At 46.0% G+C, this 20,797-nt stretch overlaps 1 protein-coding gene across 1 annotated transcript in view; it reads left to right on the forward strand.

Annotated features, from left to right (window-relative positions):
* The window catches only part of NEGR1 (neuronal growth regulator 1), a 294,357-nt gene that overhangs the window by 220,189 nt on the left and 53,371 nt on the right, over positions 1-20,797 (forward strand). The window contains exons 5-6 of the mRNA XM_075155531.1: positions 11,487-11,607; positions 16,837-16,988. Coding sequence (XP_075011632.1) covers positions 11,487-11,607; positions 16,837-16,988 — 273 coding nt within the window. The remainder of the gene's footprint in view (positions 1-11,486; positions 11,608-16,836; positions 16,989-20,797) is intronic.

Consider the following 20,797-nt stretch of genomic DNA (forward strand, 5'->3'; position numbering starts at 1 on the left):
GGGGTAGTACTGAGCAGCAGGGTAACTTCTTTCTTTAATACTGATAACGTATGTCTGGCATGGTTTCTGATTGCCCTCGATATCTCATGTCTGCCTTATCTGCTTTTGTGCTTTGGCTTCCTGGATGTGCCGCAGTGGGGCTCGAGCAGGTCTCTTGCTGCATTTCTGACCTGCTCTGAGACGTTTTGCATTTTTGTTCCAAACTGTCTTTCCTTGGAAAACTACCAGCTTGCTTTAATTCACTTTCTCCTCAGCTTTACTGCCAAAAGATCTACTTAATAATTCCTGGAATTTGTTGAAGTCCATTGCTTTTATCTTCCTTAGAGGGAGAGAAGTAGCAAAGTAAAAGTGCTCATGTTTGTTTGCACCCAGGCTCCCAGCCAACTCTTCCTTCTGGATTGGCATCAGATGTATGAAAGCATCCCCTTTCCCCCTCCTCGTTCCCTAGTACCACTCCGGGATGCCGACACTCATTTTTCCCCTTTCACCTCCACACACACGTTTGAATAAATTGCTGAGATAAAGGAACCGCAGCGGAGTGTGAGGCCACGTTGATTGCGCGGAAGCTTTTCCAGTAGGAACTGCCGAGGGAGGGAGGTTGCTGATGCGAGTGCCTGGCGGGGCAGCTGGTGAGCCCGGCTCGGGTGGGACCCCCGGCTCCCCCGGGCAAGCAGACAGGACAGCACATCATCCTTCTTCCCCCCGCGTCCTGCCATGTTGGAGCTCCTCTCCCATATGGAAGCATCCCTTTCCAAGCTGCCTCCAGTCCTCCAGCATTACCCAGAGATGTACATTTGCTCCTGTACACGGGGCACTGCAATATTTAAGAGCAAGCTTGCGTGGAGTAAAATATCTTGATCTTTCCCACTCCTTAAGCCTCACAGTTGTTAGTTGGGGAGACGCTGCCCTGCCTTTCAGCACAAAGCTCCCCACGGCTGGGCTTTCCTCGCTGCCCGCCTGGGGCCGCGTAGTACCCCTCAACACGTGGAGAAACGTAACTTAATAGAGCGAATGCAAAAGGGGAATGAAAATCAGACCAGCGTGCATGCCGTGTGGGAAAAGCTAACCCCAGCCATTCCTGAGACTCCTTCTCCTGGGGGAGATGCTCTCGTGAATTCCAGAGAGATGCCCTTCACCTTGAAGTCCCCCAGCCAGCACTTGCAAATGACCCATTAGGGGTGTCGTGCTCTGTTCTATGTTGCTCAGGCTCTGCAACACTTTGCTCAGGCTCTGCCACCTCTCCTCTAGCAGGAGATCCGCACCCCGTTACGGACCCACGCACCACCTCCCGTCGGTGCCGCCGTGCCCGGGTGTCACCTCCATCCCAGATAACACGATTCCCCCCCTTTACAGTGGGTGCAGTGCCAGGACTCAGAAGTTGTGCCTCTCAATCTCCCTACGTACCACACTGAAAGTTTTAAACCCTTTTCTAACAGATCCCCTTCATATATTTCAAAAAAGACCATCGGCGGTTCTGCTGGGTCCTGTCAATACCATATTTTATGCCATGAGACATGAAAGTTTGTTCTTTCGACTCAGGTAGTTACAGCTGCTCGGCCATTCTTTGCTGATGAGAAAGTCTCGATGACAACTTTTCCCTCAAATTACAGCAGCAAGAGCAATAGCGTATAAAAAGAGGGATTACATGACAAGAGCTGCCTTTGTTATACGAGTGCTCTTTCAAGTTGTGGGGTTTTTTACTTTTTTTGTTTTGAAAACTGTGAAATTCTCTTTTATTGCAGATCTTTCTGGGCCTCATCCAAAGCCCACTGAAGTCAATATAAAGACTTTGACTTTAGTTAAATTTGAATCAAGCTGCACTGGCCAATGAAAGATTAAAACCGACTCCACCATATCAAACAACGCCAAACACTGAACATTTATATCCCTATTTATGTTTTATGCATCTGTTCCTTCTAAATTACCAACAAGTCTTCTATGCAAATGCAGGATTTGTTTCACGTTTGTTCATCGTGTTCCAATTACGCCCGCAGAAAGGGCGAGTGCGATGCCGTTGGACAACTGCAGATAGGAGATGCTCCTGACCCGGCTGCCCTGATGTACGTTATGAGGTCCCCGCCTGCGGGAAGTGCATGGACCTGAGGTTGTTTGTTCGTATTGTGAATTCCTGTACGGTGGCAGGACTTGTTCTATCAAATGGGACGTAGCTATTTGCAAAAAGCTGGGGAGCCGCACGGGCCGGGCTGGGCGGCAGGGGCTAAGGAGAGCAGGGGAGCATCCCCCGCCGGGCCGGCGCCCCGCTGGCAGCGCAGGGGCTGTTTCCATCCAGGTCTGCGGCCGAAGGGGGTTTGATGTGACACTGCCAATGCTCATGCGAAGGTATTTGTCTGCCTAGTAGCCGCGGGACCCAGGCTGCCTCAGCGGGGACGCGGGGCAGGTGCCAGCGCGTGCCTGGAGCTGCCCCCCGGGTGCTGTCACCCGCGGCGCCAGCAAAGGGGCTTGTGTTCCCACACTGCGGCAGCTCCTTCACCGGGGATAAAAATACAGCTACAGAGCTAGCTGAAAGGGAATACGGTTAGAAAAATGCTTTGCTGGAAAATAGAAGGATTAAATAGATGAAGCGGGAAAACAAAATCAGAAACAGACAGAAACAGAAAACCAAAGCAGTCCTTCCACCTGCGCGCTAACTTGCGTTTTCTTATGTAGCTCCCCAGAGGTCTTTGTTTGCTTTGCTGCTTTGGGGAGGTTTTGTTAAGTTTCTTCCTCTTCTTTCTTGTCACCCAAATACTTGTAAGACACATTGTTAAGAACTCCTGTCTGCTGGCCTATTATTTATTAAGTATTATTTCGTGTTGCTGATATTTTTTTTTTCTCCCACATAACAATTACTTGCGGGCTTTAAGCTTTCCTCTCAACTTAACACTGGGAGGTTTTATATTCAAAAACATAAATTGCACGGCAGCCAGTGATTTTGATGGTCTGTTATAATGCAGTCCATTAGGTGCAGCTGAGGGAGATGCACATTGTGGGAAATTCTGATGCACCCTGCGACATGCCAAATTACGCGCAGGGCATGCTTGAGAATCCGCTCGTTTTCTGACAGCTAGTGCAAGGCATTTACACAATTGCTTAATTAATCAACATTTAAAGAATACTGGTTTGCAAAGTTAAATCCTGAACAGGAAAGGGAAAAGCACAAAAGAGACGTTGGGTTACATCTAGAAATGCAGGAGTTGAACTGGATTCTTACTGATACCTTGTATGTTTGCATCTAAAATTTATGTATTGGTACACATCAAGATCCCACTGAATTCAGTGCTTCTTGATAAGTCATCAAGAGGAGAAGGAAAAAACAAGCTGATCAGTTGTTTAGCCCAGTGACTGTTGAAGGCATGTCTCTCAAATGCGCCCACACTCTGGAGAAGTCTCTGATATGAAGAGGCATTTATTAAACCACTCCATTAATTTGGGAATAGGTAGGGTTGCCACTCTGAATAAGTTAGGAAAATTAAATAAACTAGACTATTGGAAGACCATCTTAGTTATATAAAGTACGAGTAATACTGTTTCATGTGTAAAGATTTGTTACTTTATTGGTAGAACACTGTGTGTATATATATAAATGAATATATTTGAATATTGCTCGTATCCGTTTTTCTGCGGCAGAAAACAGATCTCAGAAAACCTGTTCTCTTACCTGAAAGTCTTTATCTTAACACACTGGAGAGCAATTTCACTAACAAAAGACTATGTTAGGATGCCAAATTAAAATCTGATGAAAACTGGGCAAATAAAAGTCTTTTTTGACATTTACAATTAATGCCACAAAAATGTTAGTTTAATCAGACAATATGGTTAATCACAAAGGTGAAATTGGAAGTTGCCAGCCCTGAATGCTAGTGTAAAAGTTAATAAATTCAGCTCATAATCATTATGCACATGCTAGTTATAATAATTTACTGTCCATACCAAATCTTTATAAGCATTGTAATTAAATATAAAATGCACATTAGAATTATAATGAGTAATTAGGGCAACATAACTAATATGCATAAAAGTCCCGAAGCTCATTAAAATGTTAAAAGATGAAACCTGTCTAGCTGGAGTTTTTTTGCATACTTTCTGTGCCTGCCTGAATGCCAGTGTATTGCGTGCATTGTTTTAACTGCTCCTTTAGACATTTAAAAGCAAAATGAAAATATTTGGGTAGGAAACCAGATTCAGCAGTACTTTGCATCATTTCTGGATGGAACATAAGTTGCAAAATTTGGTTTCCCAGCAGAAACACCTGACTCATGCGAACATGTTGGTGATATCAGATGAGCAGAAACTGCGCAGAAAATAATTATAGAGCTCTTTTAGCACAGGAGTGGGAGGCGAAGATGATAGTTTCCGCATCTTTCTCATTAACACACTGGGAGAGAGATGGAGTGCAGTGAGTACTCAGCATCATCACGTGAGACTTTAATAGGGGCATTTATTGAAACTTCAGTTGTTTCACTAAAATTAAAGGGGACGTGCACTCATCGGAGTGTGTGTACGCACTCGATGTAATGCTCATCTATCCTGAAATCTCTACCAGGTCCCCCCAGGCTCACACACTGAACCGAGCGAATTGCCTCAGGAACTCTCGTATTCGGTTGCGGGACAGGAAGAACTCAACCTCACATCAGTGTTCTTGCTGATGCTATGTGGCGCTCCTCTCCTGCGTGGTGCTTTTTTCTGTTGCTCCTGAATAAGACGGGAAGTAGGCAGTTGTGCTTTTCCCACGCTGCTTTAGCAATAACGGACATAACCTGAACTCAGGACGGGGCTCGGTGGTGCAGAGGCACGTTGCGCTTCGCTGGGTGGGACTTGGGTGACTCCCATGAAATGACACCGAACCCGCAGCGAGCGGCTGCGGCGTCTTGCATCGCCTCCTGGTTCGTGTCGGGTCCAGTCCTCCTCCCTCACGTGCTTCTCATGGCAAATGCCTCCGGTGGGGATACATAAATACGTATTCTGTGGGGATAATAACTACGTATTTTGGGTCAAGAACAGCCTTACCTCCTGAGCCCGTTTCATGTAGGGACAAATGCGAAAGCACATCAGTAAAACCCCAGTTAAGCCGAGTCTCTGAGCACCCACTCGAAAAAGCCTTTCCCAGCAAAGCACTTACACATATTTGAGAAACTGATATTAAGCAAGTTCCAGTAATTTATTTTCAAGTCAGAAATGAAGCGTTTATTTTAAGTGCTCTGCTCCGCAGGGATGAACTGTGGGAGAGGATTGATCAAGGATCCACCGTGGGGAGAGTAAACCTACAAATATGAGTCACAAAAGCCCAGTACTGCTGACAGATATATATGATCACATTTTTTCTTTGTTATTTTATATAACCCTTATTTAGTAGATATAAAAATGACAAATACATTTAAAATTATTGGTGTCACACCAGGTTTTCTTGTTAACATCACTGTTACATTTTACTGCAGTATCCTCTGTCAGACCATGAGCTTTTCTATTATATTCCCCTCCTTGGGAGCTCTCTGTGGCTGTCAACCCCTTCCTTCCTCCTGCAGGCTCAAGGGCTTCACTCTCTACTGATGCTCTATACCTTTGAGACAAGTTGTTATCTTCTTGCTCACTTGTGTGTTTATTATTGTTTATAATGAAGTGCTCCGCACGCACTCAGAAGCACATCTGCTTCTGCAACACAACTGGAATCTCCTCCGACGTAACTTGTGGAGGTGAAAGCCTGGCAAAGCCTTCAGTTGCGGAGGCTGCGGAGTTTGAGGGAAGGTTTGCTGGAGCCTTGCCTACCCCGTGCCTCCCTTCAGCCTCGGATTCTTTTAGGTTGAATCTTTAAACAAAATTTCTCTTATTTTTCCACTATTTTTCCATCTGTAACTAGTTTATTTTAAATGTGTTTATTGAAGCTGCTGTTTCTTTTTATCTTTTTAGTCTTTCATCAGGTCTTTAAGCTTGTGTCCATCTGTATTTATTCCTTACGTTCTATCGCCCACTCAGGACTTTTGCTAGCATCTGTCTGATCAATCAGCTGAATAGAGCAGGATTGCATTGGTAATGATACTAAACGATTTTCTGTAATAGTTTAAGTCATCGTTATTAAACTCCTGAATGAAAACATTTTCCTAGATGGCCAATATTTATCCTTGCTATCGATTCCCTAAGCAGCTGTAAAAACCTGACCGGGGCGGTGGGTGACATGGGGGATTACCTGCCGCGTTCGTGGGCAGCGATGCTGGTACGGCTGGTAGTGGTCCTAATGGCCTTGCAGGGGTTTTGGAAGGCATCTAATTGCCGTTGGGATTGAGCGGGATTTACACCATCCCCCTCCGTAACCTAAGAGGGTCAGGTGCCCCCGGTCCCTGCACGGGGCAGGGAGTGCGCTGGAAGCCCCCCCGTGCTGCTCATAACGCCCTATAAAAGGGTGTCAGCAGAGGGTCGGCAAGTTTAGTGGCAATACAAACGAAAATAAGGCAAGCTGTAAAGAGCTGCAGAAGGATCTGATGAGGTGGAAGTGATCAGGCAGAGGTATAATCGGCGCTGCGAAATGCGGGGACCGGTCACAGGGGGGAGGAAGGGGGGGGAACCATCGCCGCCTGTGTTTTGGGAATTTTCTAAATTCTTGGGGTGCTCCCTGGAAGGAAAAATCGTGTTATTTTCTGTGTGTTTGCTATAACCTGTCCAAAGGCCTGCCCGCAGCCCCGGCTGGAGGCGGGGTGTTGTCAGCCTCCACCCCGCTCTTCTCCCGGGTGGCCGGGCTGGTCTTGCACATCCCCGCTGTACCGGGCAACGCTGGGGTCGGGGAGATTGATCACCAAAAACCAGTGTGCATTGGGTAACTGTGATGGCAGAATTGAATCGAACCTGGTGAGCACCTGTTAACATAATACATGAGCTTTCCTCTTGCTAAATTATATGTATTTAGATCGATACAGCATTCCTTCGGATTGTTATAACCTCAACATCTTTTACGTGCAGCCCCAGCAGCATAGGAACGCAGACAAGTGCAGCGTAACTGCCAGCAATAAGATCAAATCGCAAATGTTTTCTCAAAAATGAGTCTTTGCTGACTACATGGAAAAACGTTAAAAAAATATATGAAATAGTGGAGGCCCCAGAATCTCTTCCCACGTCTTTGTCTCTTTCCTTCCCAAAAGAAACCTCGGCAACCCGCAGCAGCAGGTATTTAGGTGTGTCGTTTCATCTGGAGTGGTTCAGTCTCCCACACCGATGGGAGCAGGAGGGGCTGATGGATTTTTGGCTCAGCACATTACTAATCAGTGCACTAGAAATGTGCCTGCATCACGTAGTTTCTCTTTATACTGAAAACAAGAAAATAACCTGATGATGAAAAATCCAAGAGAACGGTGACTCTGAGCTGTCTGCAGTTTGTGCTTTCATACCAGTATTAACTGGGGATTTTCTAGAGCAGAGAATATTGATTTTTATTTTTATTCTGAACAAACAGAAGCTGAAATCCTTCTGAAAGGGAGATCTAAGAAAACTTCCTTTTCAGAGGTTTTTCAGTGTTTTCCAAACAGAACTCTGCCTCACTGGACAACAAAGCCCGGAATCGTGATTTGTAGCTGGGATCCAACCGGCACCCCCTTCCCAGCTGCACCGGCAGTGCGGTGCCTGGGGCTCCTGCCTGAAAAAGCATTGGCAAGCTGTTTTCATAGATCATTTAATTTTAAAATTTATTACCAGTGATGTTCTGCATTTATTTAAAAAACAAACAACCAAACCAAACCAAACAAAAATGCCCCCAAACCCACAAAACACCCAGCAAAAGGTGGGCAGGCCACACTGAGACACGTGAAGGTGGTACTTTTTGCAAAAAGTTTTTTACACGACTCAGGCCTTTGCTGGTCTTTTATTTGCTCTTTCTGCTTAACTCATGAGAATTAAGTATTGTCCGTGTAGTGTGCACACAGTGTGGTACATTAATTTCGAACTCGGTTTTTTGCTAATAATCCTACTCACTCTGAATTAGAAAAAACCCAAATATTTCCACTCCCTTTGTATAATGCAGAAAAAATGTTTGCCTCTTACTACAAAGTTTTCCAAGGAGCCGCTGCGCGATGATGTGGAGCAGGGGCTGGATAAAGGACTGTTTCCTGCTATTTAAGGGCTTGCAGACGCCGTGGAACCCGTCGGGTGGTCGCGGCTCTTCTCTTGCACAGGACAAAACCCATGGTCATGACAGATCTTCCCAGTGTGCTTCAGCACCTGAAAGACAAAACCCACAGTCACTGAAATCTTCCCAGCGTCTTTCAGTGGTGATGGAAATACCCGAGATGTCAATAGTTTAAACTCAACTTTCAGTTCATGAAAGCTTGCCCAGTGTAGGGATCCAGTGCGTTATCCCAGTTCCTCTCCCAGAATTTCTCTCTGGTGTCCCCAAAACCAGATTATATCTACTTACGCCTGCCATGTTCAGTTTACTCCAGGTGCAGCAAATCTCCATCCCTGCCACGGGCAGGTGTCCCGGCACTGCCAGGGGACTGCCCCGCGGAGCAGGCAGGACCCGAGGTTGTCTCAATGCGCAGGAGAAGGGTGGTAAAAATTACAGCTGGTCAGCACAGGAGAAGCGTGGGGTAGCATCCACGCGCAGGTGGGGACTTGCACAAACCCAAGACGGGCAATCGGGCTTATGCCACAGAAACCCCGAGGGGCAATGGGGAAGAAACGCCACGTTAAGTCAGCAACGGCAGGACGTCATCGCCTGTAGGAAAGCGTCACGGGCAGACCATGCGGAGCCACCGCCCTGTTCCACTTGGCAGCATCTCTCTCCCTGGCAGTACTGCATCTCGTGTTGGGCACACTCAGGCGACGTGTGGGTGAACTGGAGGACTTCCAGCACCACAAAAAACAAGCATGTTTTTGGGGAAATATGATGTCTGAAATGGGAGATAGAACTGAGTTACTTTGAGGCTGAGTTTGTTTAGATAAATGAGGACTGAGAGAATGAGCGCACAAGTCTTTGAATGGGTAAAAGTTTTTGTCAAAGAGAAATTTAGCCCTGCTCTTCATATGGCTGGGGACAAAACAAGTAACGGTCTAAAACTGCAGCAAGGTGCGTACCTGTAACCGTGCAGATAAGTAAGTGCCGGTGCGTCGCCATCCAGGCAGGCTGTCGATCTCTCTGGAGCTTTGAAACCTCAGGGTGGAGGGGTCCATCGGGACCACCCGGGTCAGGCTGGCCCCGCTTCGGGCAGGCGGGTGGACCAGGTCCCCCCAGCAACCCAGAACCACAACGTCAGACAGGCACGGGTAAAGGGGGAAGCGGGCTGGTATTCCTCTGAAGGCCGGGGTCTGGGCTCGGTGCCCTGCAGCCGGGAGCCCCAGGACCTGCCAGCTCAGGGTAGTGCTCCCCAGCCATGGTCACACATGAACTGGTGGGGGAGAAATGTCCTAGGGGTTATGTTGCAGCGTTCACGTCTTTCATGCGACTTGAGGGAAGCAGTGGAAACACTGGCAGGCAGTCCCCATCCCAGGAGGGGTGGAAACCATGCGTGAGAGGTAGATCTCCTGGTCATAGACCAGCTTTCAGCAACCTCCGTTGACCACGTGCAGTAGACGTTCATTTTCTTCTGTCAGCCAGGTGATGCTTTTGTATGGTTTATCTTGCACAAGTTTTGCTTTTGTGTGGTTCATCTTGCACAATTTTAGTATTATTCTTTTGAATGCTTCAGAAGCAGAAGCTGATCCACGAGCTTTGTGGTGCTCTGAGTAGCTGCTGGTAACACATGGTGCTGTAGGAGCAGAGGCAAAATGTAACCGGTTCACAGCTCTTCATGTGATCAGTCTCACTCAAAGATATTTTTTAAAAGTCTTGGCTGCACAAACTGTTTCATTTCTCAGGAAGGAGTAAGCTTTTTATCTCCCTGTTATTTTTATGGAGTAACAAATAAAATCAGATTTTTTTCTGATGCAGATTATGGAGAAGTAGTCATGCAAATTGGTTATATGTTTATTATCCACTTGAAATTTTAATGTTACCGGTTGAAAGTTAATGAATTTATGGATTGGTTTGATGTAATCTTTGGGAAGAGAAGGCTGAAGGCAGAGGGTGTGTTTGCCAGCTCTGGGAAATTGTAGTCTGTCTGTCTGCCTGACTTGGGGTAGGACGTGAGCGATGGGCGAGAGAGAACCCGTTCTCTGTTTAATCCCACCCGAAATGTCCTCACACGGTTTTGTTAAACGTCGAGACTTGCGTACAAGCGCTAAGAGCGCGCGTTTGCTTTCCCTGGGCTGTGGCAGCTGGATCCCTGCGCGAGGTCCTGCTCGAGGTCCTGGAAAAGCAGGCGCTGGTGAAGGACGGGTGCGCGGTGAGATGGGCGGTGGAGCTGGCCCGCCCGCGCCGGGAACCTGGCTGTCACTCTGCTCTTTCGTGGCTCTGGCGCTGCTTTAGCGGGGCCGGTTCCCGTAAAAGATTATGGTCTCTTAACGTGGGGCGCTGAGCGATGGGCGAGATGGTGAAAGGAGCAGACGAGAGGCAGTCAGAATTTTACATGTACATAAACACCTTAAAGCAACATCTGGAAAACTGCTTGGGAAAAAATAAACAGATTTTTATTTATAAGTTCTGTGTTTTGGTTTTTATAGCGTTTTTATGATGCACATAAATTATTGTTTAAAAACAGAAAATGTAAAAGAAATTCCAGGGAGAAGGCAGTTGTTGTTCAGCCTTTCCTTTGATATTCTCTTTCCTGAGGAATTTGTTGTGTTTTATTTTCAGCTTACAATTGCCTTTTGCTGGCAACTGGAAAAACTGACAATCGCTTTTTATCTTTATTTGTATCTGTAATTCTAAGGTTAAAATGTTTATTGCTATTTACAATGTTTACTATTTAAAAAGACAAAATATATTTACTGAAACAACTCTATATCCAGTGTGATACTGGAAAAGTCATGTTGGTATATGGTATTTATGGTTGGCTTATAATTGTGAAGGTAAGTTGTTCTTTTCATACGCAAAACAAAGGCCATTTGAGCCTATGCGGTTTATGGGGCATGTGCAGAAGACATGATGCAGAAGATTAGGGGTGCTGGCCATGTTCTCTTTGCTTTGGACCCTGCACCCCAGGCACTGCCGTACCCCTCCCCCGCTGCAGGGAGTCCCCCCGGCCGAGCCCAGCGGGACCCCGCAGCCTCCCAGCCAGCACCGGTGCTGGGGCTTCGTGTGCTTTTTTCTGATTCTCAGGTTTTAAATACGTCTTGTACGACACTAACGCTTATAAATAGTTATACTTTGCGTGGAGTAACTGCTTTTTTGAGTATGGGATTGATATTTCTCCATGTCTCAGTTGTGTTTCTTACACCAGATACACAGATCTGTATCAGAATCTGCTGTGTGGGATAATTTTTACACTGCTGGAAGAAAACGTGATTGAATGTGAATCAAGCTGGAAAACATGCGCCAGGCTGAGAGTAACGTAAAGCTGGAGAGAAGTGGCGTTAAACAATCTGCGTATCTAGATGCAAATATCCATTTTACAATTCTTTTTTTTCAGTTGCCCCCACAATTCAGGAACTTAAATCCAGCGGTGTGATGCTTGGAGGGAACGGACTGATACGGTGCGAAGGTGCAGGAGTTCCTGCCCCGGTCTTTGAGTGGTACAAAGGAGAGAGGAAGTAAGTAGCCGGCGCTCGCCCACCCGCTCGCGCTGCTGGGGACGCTGCCCGCCCGCGGGGACCCGGGTGGAAGAGAGGAACCGCCGGGCTGGGTTTGTCCCCCGCGATGACAAGTCCAGCAGGCTGTCCTGAAATTAATGCCGAGCTTTAAACAGTGGGTGCTTGGAGGTGTCGGCTACCAACAGCCGTTCTGCGCGGCTTTTGGGGGAGTTTCTCGGTTTCCTTGTGGTTGTAGTTTCTCAAAAATGAGGCGTAATCAGGCTGTCTGTGGCTGGGCTGTGATAGTGGTAGTTCCAATAATGAGCCTAACATTTAAACATGCTTTAGTAATTACAGCCTTTTAAGTATAATACCCAGAAAAAGTCTACTAAAAACTCCACTAAAAGGATCGTTTCTCTTTTTAAAATTCATCTGCATAGGTTTCCCACTGGGGGTTTTGGGGGTGGGAAGGTTGGATCATGAATAAGACACTCAACCAAACCTTAACGTGTATGTATTTTCACCCAGCTGTGCCAGTAGTGGTCTAGACCACAGGGTTATAGTCCCCAGGCTCGAGCAGAGCTGCTGCACCTCACAGCACCCAGGGGGGGTCAGGGCAGCGCTCTCTCTCTGCTCGAACCCTAAAAACTGGCCGCCTGCTTTGGCTTTGGTTACAGTCAGCTTCACTTTCAGGTCGTTAGCGCTACGTAATGATAACAGGCATCTCTGCAGGGTCATCATTCTTTTCAAAAGCAGCTCATTAAACGGGTAGATATTTTTCTTTTCGAATAGGAAATTTTGTTTTACAGCTCTTAGCTTACCTAAGAGCTTGTTTCTGTGAAGTGCACATATTGGTGCAAAAGCAAGTGGATATTGTCCCTTGTAAGCGACTGTCCATATGCACCTTCTAGCTTCTGGAATTTCCTGGCTTCCAAGTGCTGGATTTCTCAGCACGAACATCCCATTAAACCTGGGAGTTGACATGAGAATATTAATGACCATTTTTCACAGTAAGCCATCTGTCAGCTCATTCCTCACTGGCCAGCTGCTCCCCTTTAGGAGCATTAGCTGCTCATCTTCCTTCGCGAGTTTTCAGAGCAGTCGTAACTATTGCACTTTGACCATACCCTAAAGCATTTTCTGAAACAATATAATCGATCTTTACTATATATAACAGTAAATGTTTTTCTTCTGTTGGCAAAATTCATCTGCATCCTATTTCCAAAGATGCATATTATATTGTACACGTTTGGGGGGAGCTGCAGCAGAAACATATTTTATGTAGAAAGTATTGTAGCACAGGTTTTAGCACTCTGCATTCAACTAGCCATTTCCAGCACGATAATCACCTTTCTATTTATAACACTGACCAATTCCTTTCTTCATGAGTGCATTCAGTGCCACGTCAGCAGCAAGAAAGACTAAGCAGAGCATTTCAGGATGCCAAAGTTGTGCCTTCTGTTTTCTGTTTCACCTGAGGCTTGCTATAATCAGCACGAAATGTACTGTCCTGTTGTGTCTTACTGCTCAAATATTACGTTAAATCTAATGATCCATCCTTTCTTGTTAAAATGCTGTTGACAGATATGCTAGACATATATGACTACAAAGGTATTGGGAATCTCTGAACCTCCCTTGCAGGGAAGAGGAAAATACATACATGTTGGTTTTTTCTCCAGTAGGTGCCCTTTACCTCTGGATGATGGAAAGCCAGCACAGAATGAGCCTTGGACAGTTCAGTCGTCGCTTTAACGCAAAACTGAGAAGAGTCAGCTTTCATAGGTGGTTCAGAGTAGCATGTGTATTATCCTGCAGATAATTTGCAGGCATACTACAAGACTAAATTTATACACTGGGAGTGCACACCCTGTTATATTTTCTGCTAATAGAAGAGAGAGAATCCCATTTTCATCAGTCTTGGATTGGGACCTTTTTTTTTTTTTGTGAATCTGGATGAATCTTTCAATAAATGAGCAGTGAGAGTTAGATCTGAAACCCCAAGTATATGTTCAGTGTCTGAAACAAGCCTTTTGGGTCTGTAAACTATATTGTTAATGTAAATCCAAACCCACAGTTTCCAGACTCCAGGGATCATTTCCTCATAAAATAGCCATTAAAACTAACATAAAAGCAGTCGCAGACTGGACTTTGAGGCCACGAGAGAGCGTGCAGGACTACCTATCACCGAGCTCACAAGAGTTGCTCTTCGGTAACTTCCCCTAAGCGCTGGCTGTGCCGCGTTCCCGGGCAGGGAGCGGGCCGGGAGAAGAGCTCCGCTCTCCTGTTGTAGCTGGGGAAAGGCGAGGAGGGGTCTCATGGACAGGCTTCAGACCATTTAGCCCTTTATCTGCCACAAGCGGTGCCTCGAGCTCCACGCGGGAGCGCAGACCCCGAGGCGGGGCACCCCGAGGCGGCGGGGGCGGGGGGTGAGCTGGGAAGGGACTGGAAATTTGGGGGAAAAGTTAGTAAAAGCATCTTAAAATTATAAAAGCCTGTGGCTTCTAAAACTGTACAACGATTCCCTGTGGAGAGGAGAATGGCTTTGCTGCGCTGACTCCCAGTTTCTGAAATTCACAACTGTTGAATTATGTTATGTTATAGAGTTACGCGGAAATGAGATCTCAGACATTAAACAGCCACAGGGAAGAAGCCCAAAAGTCACCTATCTAAAAATATTAATTCCCTTATCTTTGACAAAGCAAACAAGACTTACATTTGAAATAAAAAAACTCATTATAATGGCTTAATATATTATAATAGCATGAAGGTATTCAAATATGAAACCCCTCGGGGCTGGCACTGATGCATGATCTTCTTTGGATGCGTAGGCATAATCTCTGGAATAAGAAGGAGATGACTCTTCCCTTTATATCTAGCGGTACAAAGCAGTAAGGTGAAGAAATGTGTAGGGTGGCTGCACACAACTTAAAATGCCGTTCCAGCCTGAGAAGTAACTTGGTAAAACCCAGGCGAGTAAAAAACGCCGTGTTCAGCCAATAAGCTAAGCAGAGCGGCACACGGGAGTAATTAATTTAAAAGTAAAAGCATCTGGTTCTTACAACTGCAAATGGAAATCCTCAAAACTGCTGAGTTTATGCTAACTAATGCCGACTCCTCGGTCCGTTAATTACCTGGCTTATTGATATGCATATGTAGCCGATTCCATGTACTCCACTTCCAGTTCTGGCCCGCGGTGTCAGCCACTTCCTAGCAGGGACGCGGAGGGAAGGTGACGCCGTCCAGCAGCGGAGGGAGGGGAAGGGGGGCGAGAGGAGGAGGGGAAGGGAAGGGGTCTGAGCTGGCACCCGCAGCGCTCGCCCTTTCGGCAGCCTGGGGAAGGCAGCAGACCACATCAAGCAGACACAGTTAATTTTTTGGTAGGAGTGTGGCCTCTGACGGGGCACGGGGACGGCAGAAATCCCAACACCCCACTGTTTTCCCAACAAAAAAAAGGAGTTAAACCTTCCGGCTGTAAAATAGAGATGCTGTAGTTCAAACTGCAGTTATGGGCCAAAAGGATGGAGGTGGTAGGAATAAGCCGTAGGTGGAAGCGGAGCGATCGCTCCAGCACCCCGAGGTCCCCCGGGAGAGGGGACGGGGGGCTTCAAGCCCCGAAGGTCAGCGGGGAGGGAAGGCGGCCGTGGCCGCAGCTCGTGCCCTCCCTGCTGGGGAAGGGGCGTCCCGAGGAGCGCGTCTGACCCGGGGCGGGAGGCAGCGACGGGGCGTGCTGCCGAGCACCACGGGCACGCTGGTAACGCTGCCGCCGGCTGCGGGGCGCGGGCACGGGAGCCTCGTGGCAGGGTGTGTTTTGGAGCGGAGGAGGCTCGTGGGTTTTTCTGCAGGAGGGGCGGAGAGAGGAGGGACCGACGTTGGCGGTTTTAGGAGGAGAACGTCCATGTGCAGAAGCACGTGCATGGGTTGAAAGGACAAACTTCTGCCTTTCACAAGTCTGGAGAAAAGGTGAATCTTCTAACTGCAATGTTCACCCCAAACCAGGCATTTCGATCCCATTTTTTCATGTTTCTCGCAAAACCATGTGTGTCCGTGGGATGTGCTATGTCCTCTCCCGACGACGGGCTGCGCAGAGCAGACCAGCGTCCTGTACAGCAGCACGAACCGCGCAGGGGAGAGGAACCCTGCAGGGCAGCAGCGTACAGTGATCAAATGGGAACAGAGGCGCTCGTGAAACGATGAGGAGAGTTCAATCCACAATATGCAGAAGCGCAATTAATGATAGACTTGAAATGTTTTTAGACAGAATGCCAAAAGATTGCATTCATTCCCAGGATGTGTGATTATATCTTTCAATATATCAAACAAAAGTTGTATACTTAATCTGGAACATTGCTCCTTATGTGAAATATAAGGAATTATGGGTAATCAACTGTGACTTGTATTTTAATAACGTGGTTACCCTTCTCATCTCCCTGTTTGATCAGACGTGGTTTACCTACAACAGCAACATTTAAATTGGTCGCCTTTCTTTGCCCCAGTGCAGCAGCGGTGCTTCTGACACGGCTCTGGAAGCAACACCAGAAGACCTGCACAGCGCCTATGAAATTTGGGGTGGGAAGCTCAAAGCCAGGGAAACAGACCCGGGTGGAAAGAGCCCTGGTTTGGCTTTTTCCCGTGCTTTGTTACCTGGATTCTGTTCAGGTTGCTGTCTCAGGATGCAGTGCTGCTGTAGCACATCTTTCCTAATTGCAAGTCCAATTTGTAGCTGTAGAGACCTGTAAAATAAACCGTGGTCTCAATCCTACACAGTCGCATTTCAGCTACCTAATCCTCACCTGCCATCAGCTGGAGGTGTGTAAGGACACAAGCAATCTCCACAGTCTGAAAAAAACACTCTCTGAAGGACTTGCCATAATACTTTCCTGCCCCAAATAGGGTATTTAAATTTTTGGTTATGTTTGCCCGATTTAAAATCTAAGCTCTCCACCTGAGAGTTTATATCCCATCCTATGGCCAGGCAGGCAGGGCCGCGGGCATCAGCCTTTAGTTTCTTTCGACGGTAGGACGCAGAGGCAGAAACTGTTCCCTCCAGCACCCCATGGCTCCAGTGTCGCCCATGGCCTCCCCGACCTGCTGCTATGATAATTTCGCTCGACAGACTACATCGGCAGCTTGCAAACAGCTTACTGTGCTACCAGTTATGTCTGTAATAAAGAAAAAAAAAAGAAAGAAAAAAAAAAAGAAACGTATTGTTTATGGTATATGAGTTACAGAAATTTTCTTTTTGCTTTCTAGACTGATCAATGGTCAACAAGGAATTACTATTAAAAATTATAGTACAAGATCACTTCTTACTGTTACCAATGTGACAGAAGAGCATTTTGGCAACTATACATGTGTCGCTGCCAACAAGCTAGGGACGACCAATGCCAGCCTGCCTCTCAACCGTAAGTAACGTGGACACGTGGCAAATGTTCATGGTTGTTTGTTTCCACATACATGGATTCAAAAGCCAAAAAATAGTGGTATGCTTTTTTCCCCCGGTTTCTTCACAAGGCATATAAATACCATCGTGTTCCTCAATACTGGGAAATAACGCACCTGGTTATTTATTCCATGCTGCAGAAGGGGTTTCTGTTCTGAAAGTGATGGCACACTTTGGGGGCATCAATGAGTTATGAATCCACAAAAAACCCAAACTAAACCCAACCCACTGTCATGGTACAGAGGCAGAATTAGCATGACAAAATCTTTCTGTTCAGAATAGCAGTAACAGATCGCTAAGGTGCCACTGTAAACAAAGTTAAAAAAGTTTTCAGCTGGTTTCAAGGGATATACTGAGCTGACTAACTGGGGTGTGCAGCCCCTGCTCGCAGGTCAGCTTGTCGGTCGCTGGCCTCTGCTACAGAGAAGTTGCGGAGGACTTGAAGTTAAACCTTTTGAAAAAGACAATAAGCATTGTAATCGGCAAAGCAAAGCATTGAGATTTTCAGCATGACAGTTGTCTAAAATGGGTCTCAAATGTCCTGCTTGAAAGATATTCTTATCTTTGAATTTCTAGTATTTCACATTTGTTGAGTATCTAGCCATCTGTTAGTGGCATCTGAAGATGTTCGTAGTTGAACTTTGGTGCTAAGCTGTTCTAACAGTGATAAAACTGAAAGACAAAACTTAAAATGTATCCTACATGCTTTTCTCTACATAAAGATATTCCTTATTGAGTGGAAATGTAGATTTTCAGTTGCTTAAATCCTAGGGTTATTGCCTTCTAGCCATGAAACTTCCTTCTGAATATACTTCCTATATGATATGTATTGTCAGGATCTTCTAAATTACTGCAGAAGAGACGTAATAAGCAGAAAATAGCATGAAGCCTTTGCTGCCATTTTATTTAATATTTGAGAAATTGCTCACAAAGCGGAAACAACATTACACTTATTTTAAAAAGAAAATGCAAGAAGTGAAAACAAAGGAATATTATGCCAGAAGCAGATAGTATTTGGTGTATTTGCAATTCAGAGAAGGTAAAATGAAAGTTTGGTTTAATTTTCAACAGAGCAGAGCTGAATCTGTCTCTTAGTTGCTGCCAGGATTTTATCAGTTTTAAATTGTTGAGGTACCATGTAGCCACCCTTAAAAAGCACTTTGAGATGCAGAGGTTTAAAATGTCTTGTAAGTACCAAGCACATTGTTACAAATCATAAAAATAGATGTTCTCCATCACGAAAGAGACGGGATGTGTGAAGCAGAACAGTCTGAGAGAAAATCCTGAAATCTGGGTCTGATCCTAACCTCATGGAATGAAATATGGGGGTGATGTTAGCTCAGAGGTTTGACTGAAAGACCAAGATGAAACGTCTTATTTTACACTGTGATTTTTTTAATCTAGTCAAAACAAGGAGAGGTGTCCAAAAGGTGGTGATCTAGATTTCAGTTGGGAATGCAGATCATTTTTCCTTGCTCATAGTTTGCATTAATGTTATCTAGAAAGAGTATCACTTAAAAAAAAAAAATTAAAAAAAATAATCACAAGGTAGCAACTTATTAAGTATGGACTCCTTAATCCTTCAGAGAGGATTTTCTCTTGTGAAATGCTACTTACATTTTATTTTGTTGGCAATGATAGCTGAACATATGCACTGGTTCAGGTATGTGTGGGGGAAGTGTTAGCAGTTAATTGTTGGTTGCAACATTTGATATAGGGTTAAGTATAATTCCATCATCATGTTACTTGACAAATGTTAAAAATTAGATGTTGATGTCTTATTTCAGCGTGTATTTTAAACTGTTAATTGCATTGGTGCAATACAGTCTGAGGTGCGGAGCAGCTGGACTAGCATCATTAGCGCAGCTGCCGGTAACGGCCGCGATTCGGGAGCCCCGCCGCATGCCCCGCTGCGTTCCCATGCGAGACCACAACGGGCGCGCAAAGACACGGGGGTTTTATCAAAACACTGTCACAACGCACAGCTACAGTGGGAGCGCTTCAAATCCTGAGCGTGGAAGCCTGCACACCTCCACTGTGAGGTATTGGCACCTTGCCCAATATCGCTAAGTAATTGCTAATTGGCTGTTTCTGTCTGCTGTTGGGTTTGGGTTTTTTTTAAGAAAAATGTTTATAGCAGAGTTAGAAAATCTGTATTTTCTTTCTTTGTACATCCCCATGTAATATATAAATGACATCATAGCTGTGCACAGCTGGGAGCCTTTCTCGAGGACACAGCTAATCATATGCACCATTATTGGTGTCTGCATCCTATGCAGATATAAAACTTAAGGATACCAGAAAAAGGATTATTTCTTCTACAACCAAGAGGGCTCTGGCTTCCTCTGATCCATAAAGGCAACCTTGAGCTAAGAAAAAGTCATAAAGCGGGTGAAGGGATGTCGGGACAAGGTAAAAGCTGACTTTGTGTGGCTGCGGACATGGGCTGAGCGAAGGAGACGGTAGATTAATGGAGCTGCACCTGATGGTGCCTGTGGGATGGATGGGGCAGGAGGAGAACTTGACTGGGGTATGGCTGCTCACCCATGGCCAGAGGACAGAGCTGGGACACCCAGCAGAAGGTCACCCAGAGCCATTTCTGTCCCAGGGACAGATAGCCAGATCAGTTTGCAGAAGAACCTCATGTCTGGGGAGTTATGAACATCCCAGATCCCATGAACATAATGAAATTTATCATATCCCTAACTGAAGACTTGTTGGCCATGTCTAAGATCTAGCTATTAATAATAAATTCAGCAGCTGTAAAATAGAAAGACTGAGCCTTGTGGGAAAAATACAGAGAAGCAGTGGTTCCAATAAATTAATAATGAATGGCAATTTGCTAATTTTTCATGGCTAAGTCCTCTGTATCATCCAAACATGTTGTTTTTCGTGGGTAAGTGTATGAATTACGTGATCCTCCCAGAGCACCCGCATGAGGAGTGTTTGTTGGACAGTCCCATCCTGCCATCTATGGGCCTAGTTGATCAGATGTTCAGCACTGCCTATGCCGGCTTTTCCCAGAATTTCTGGTACGTAAGAAGAAGAAGAATGTAGTACTTTCCTGTAAATAAAGCATGGATTTGCTGATTCATTAAACCCAGGAGATGAGACGTTACGGTGTGTACCCAGGGTAAGCGGTTCCATCTACAGGAGCGAGGAGCCAACAGGGAATGGAATAGCCCTTTTTTAATTAAGCAGATTTTGCTTTTAAATTAGCGCAATCTTAATTCAAAACAAAAGGCATTTTCCTACAAACAAATTTGCAAGGCTATTGCGAGGGGAGGGAGTTATCATTAACCATTGGCACCAAGGTAGGTTTATGCAACCATTTTTCTCAAGCAGCCAAAACTGAGATGGTCTCTATTGCTGCTAAAGCAGCAACATCCTTACTGAAATGTCTCTTGTCCTTGCGGTCTCCTGGCCAGAAGCTGCAGCTGGTGGTGGATTTCTTTTTCTTATCAAAGCTGAGGCGTGGCAGAAGGTCTTTCCTACCTTTCATGGATGAGGATAAAGGTGGAGCCGTTGCTCAGCCCCTGCTCCCTGCAGCGGGACGTGGGGTGAGATGCCACCACCACAAGCCCTTGATGAGCTGCTGGAGATCCTGGGCCAGGCTCGGGGCTCAGCTCTGCTCCGTGGCGCCGGAGATCCAGGCTGCATAAGTCAGGTTGTAGGGTGCATCGTTTCAGTATCCTGCCTCGGTCAGGGGTGCAACGCCAACCCCACGCCTCTGCAAGCCTGTCCTCATCTCCTCTCTCCTCCGCCTGAGCA

This window comes from Calonectris borealis, chromosome 8 (genome assembly GCF_964195595.1).
Source record: "Calonectris borealis chromosome 8, bCalBor7.hap1.2, whole genome shotgun sequence".
NCBI classification, from domain to species: domain Eukaryota; kingdom Metazoa; phylum Chordata; class Aves; order Procellariiformes; family Procellariidae; genus Calonectris; species Calonectris borealis.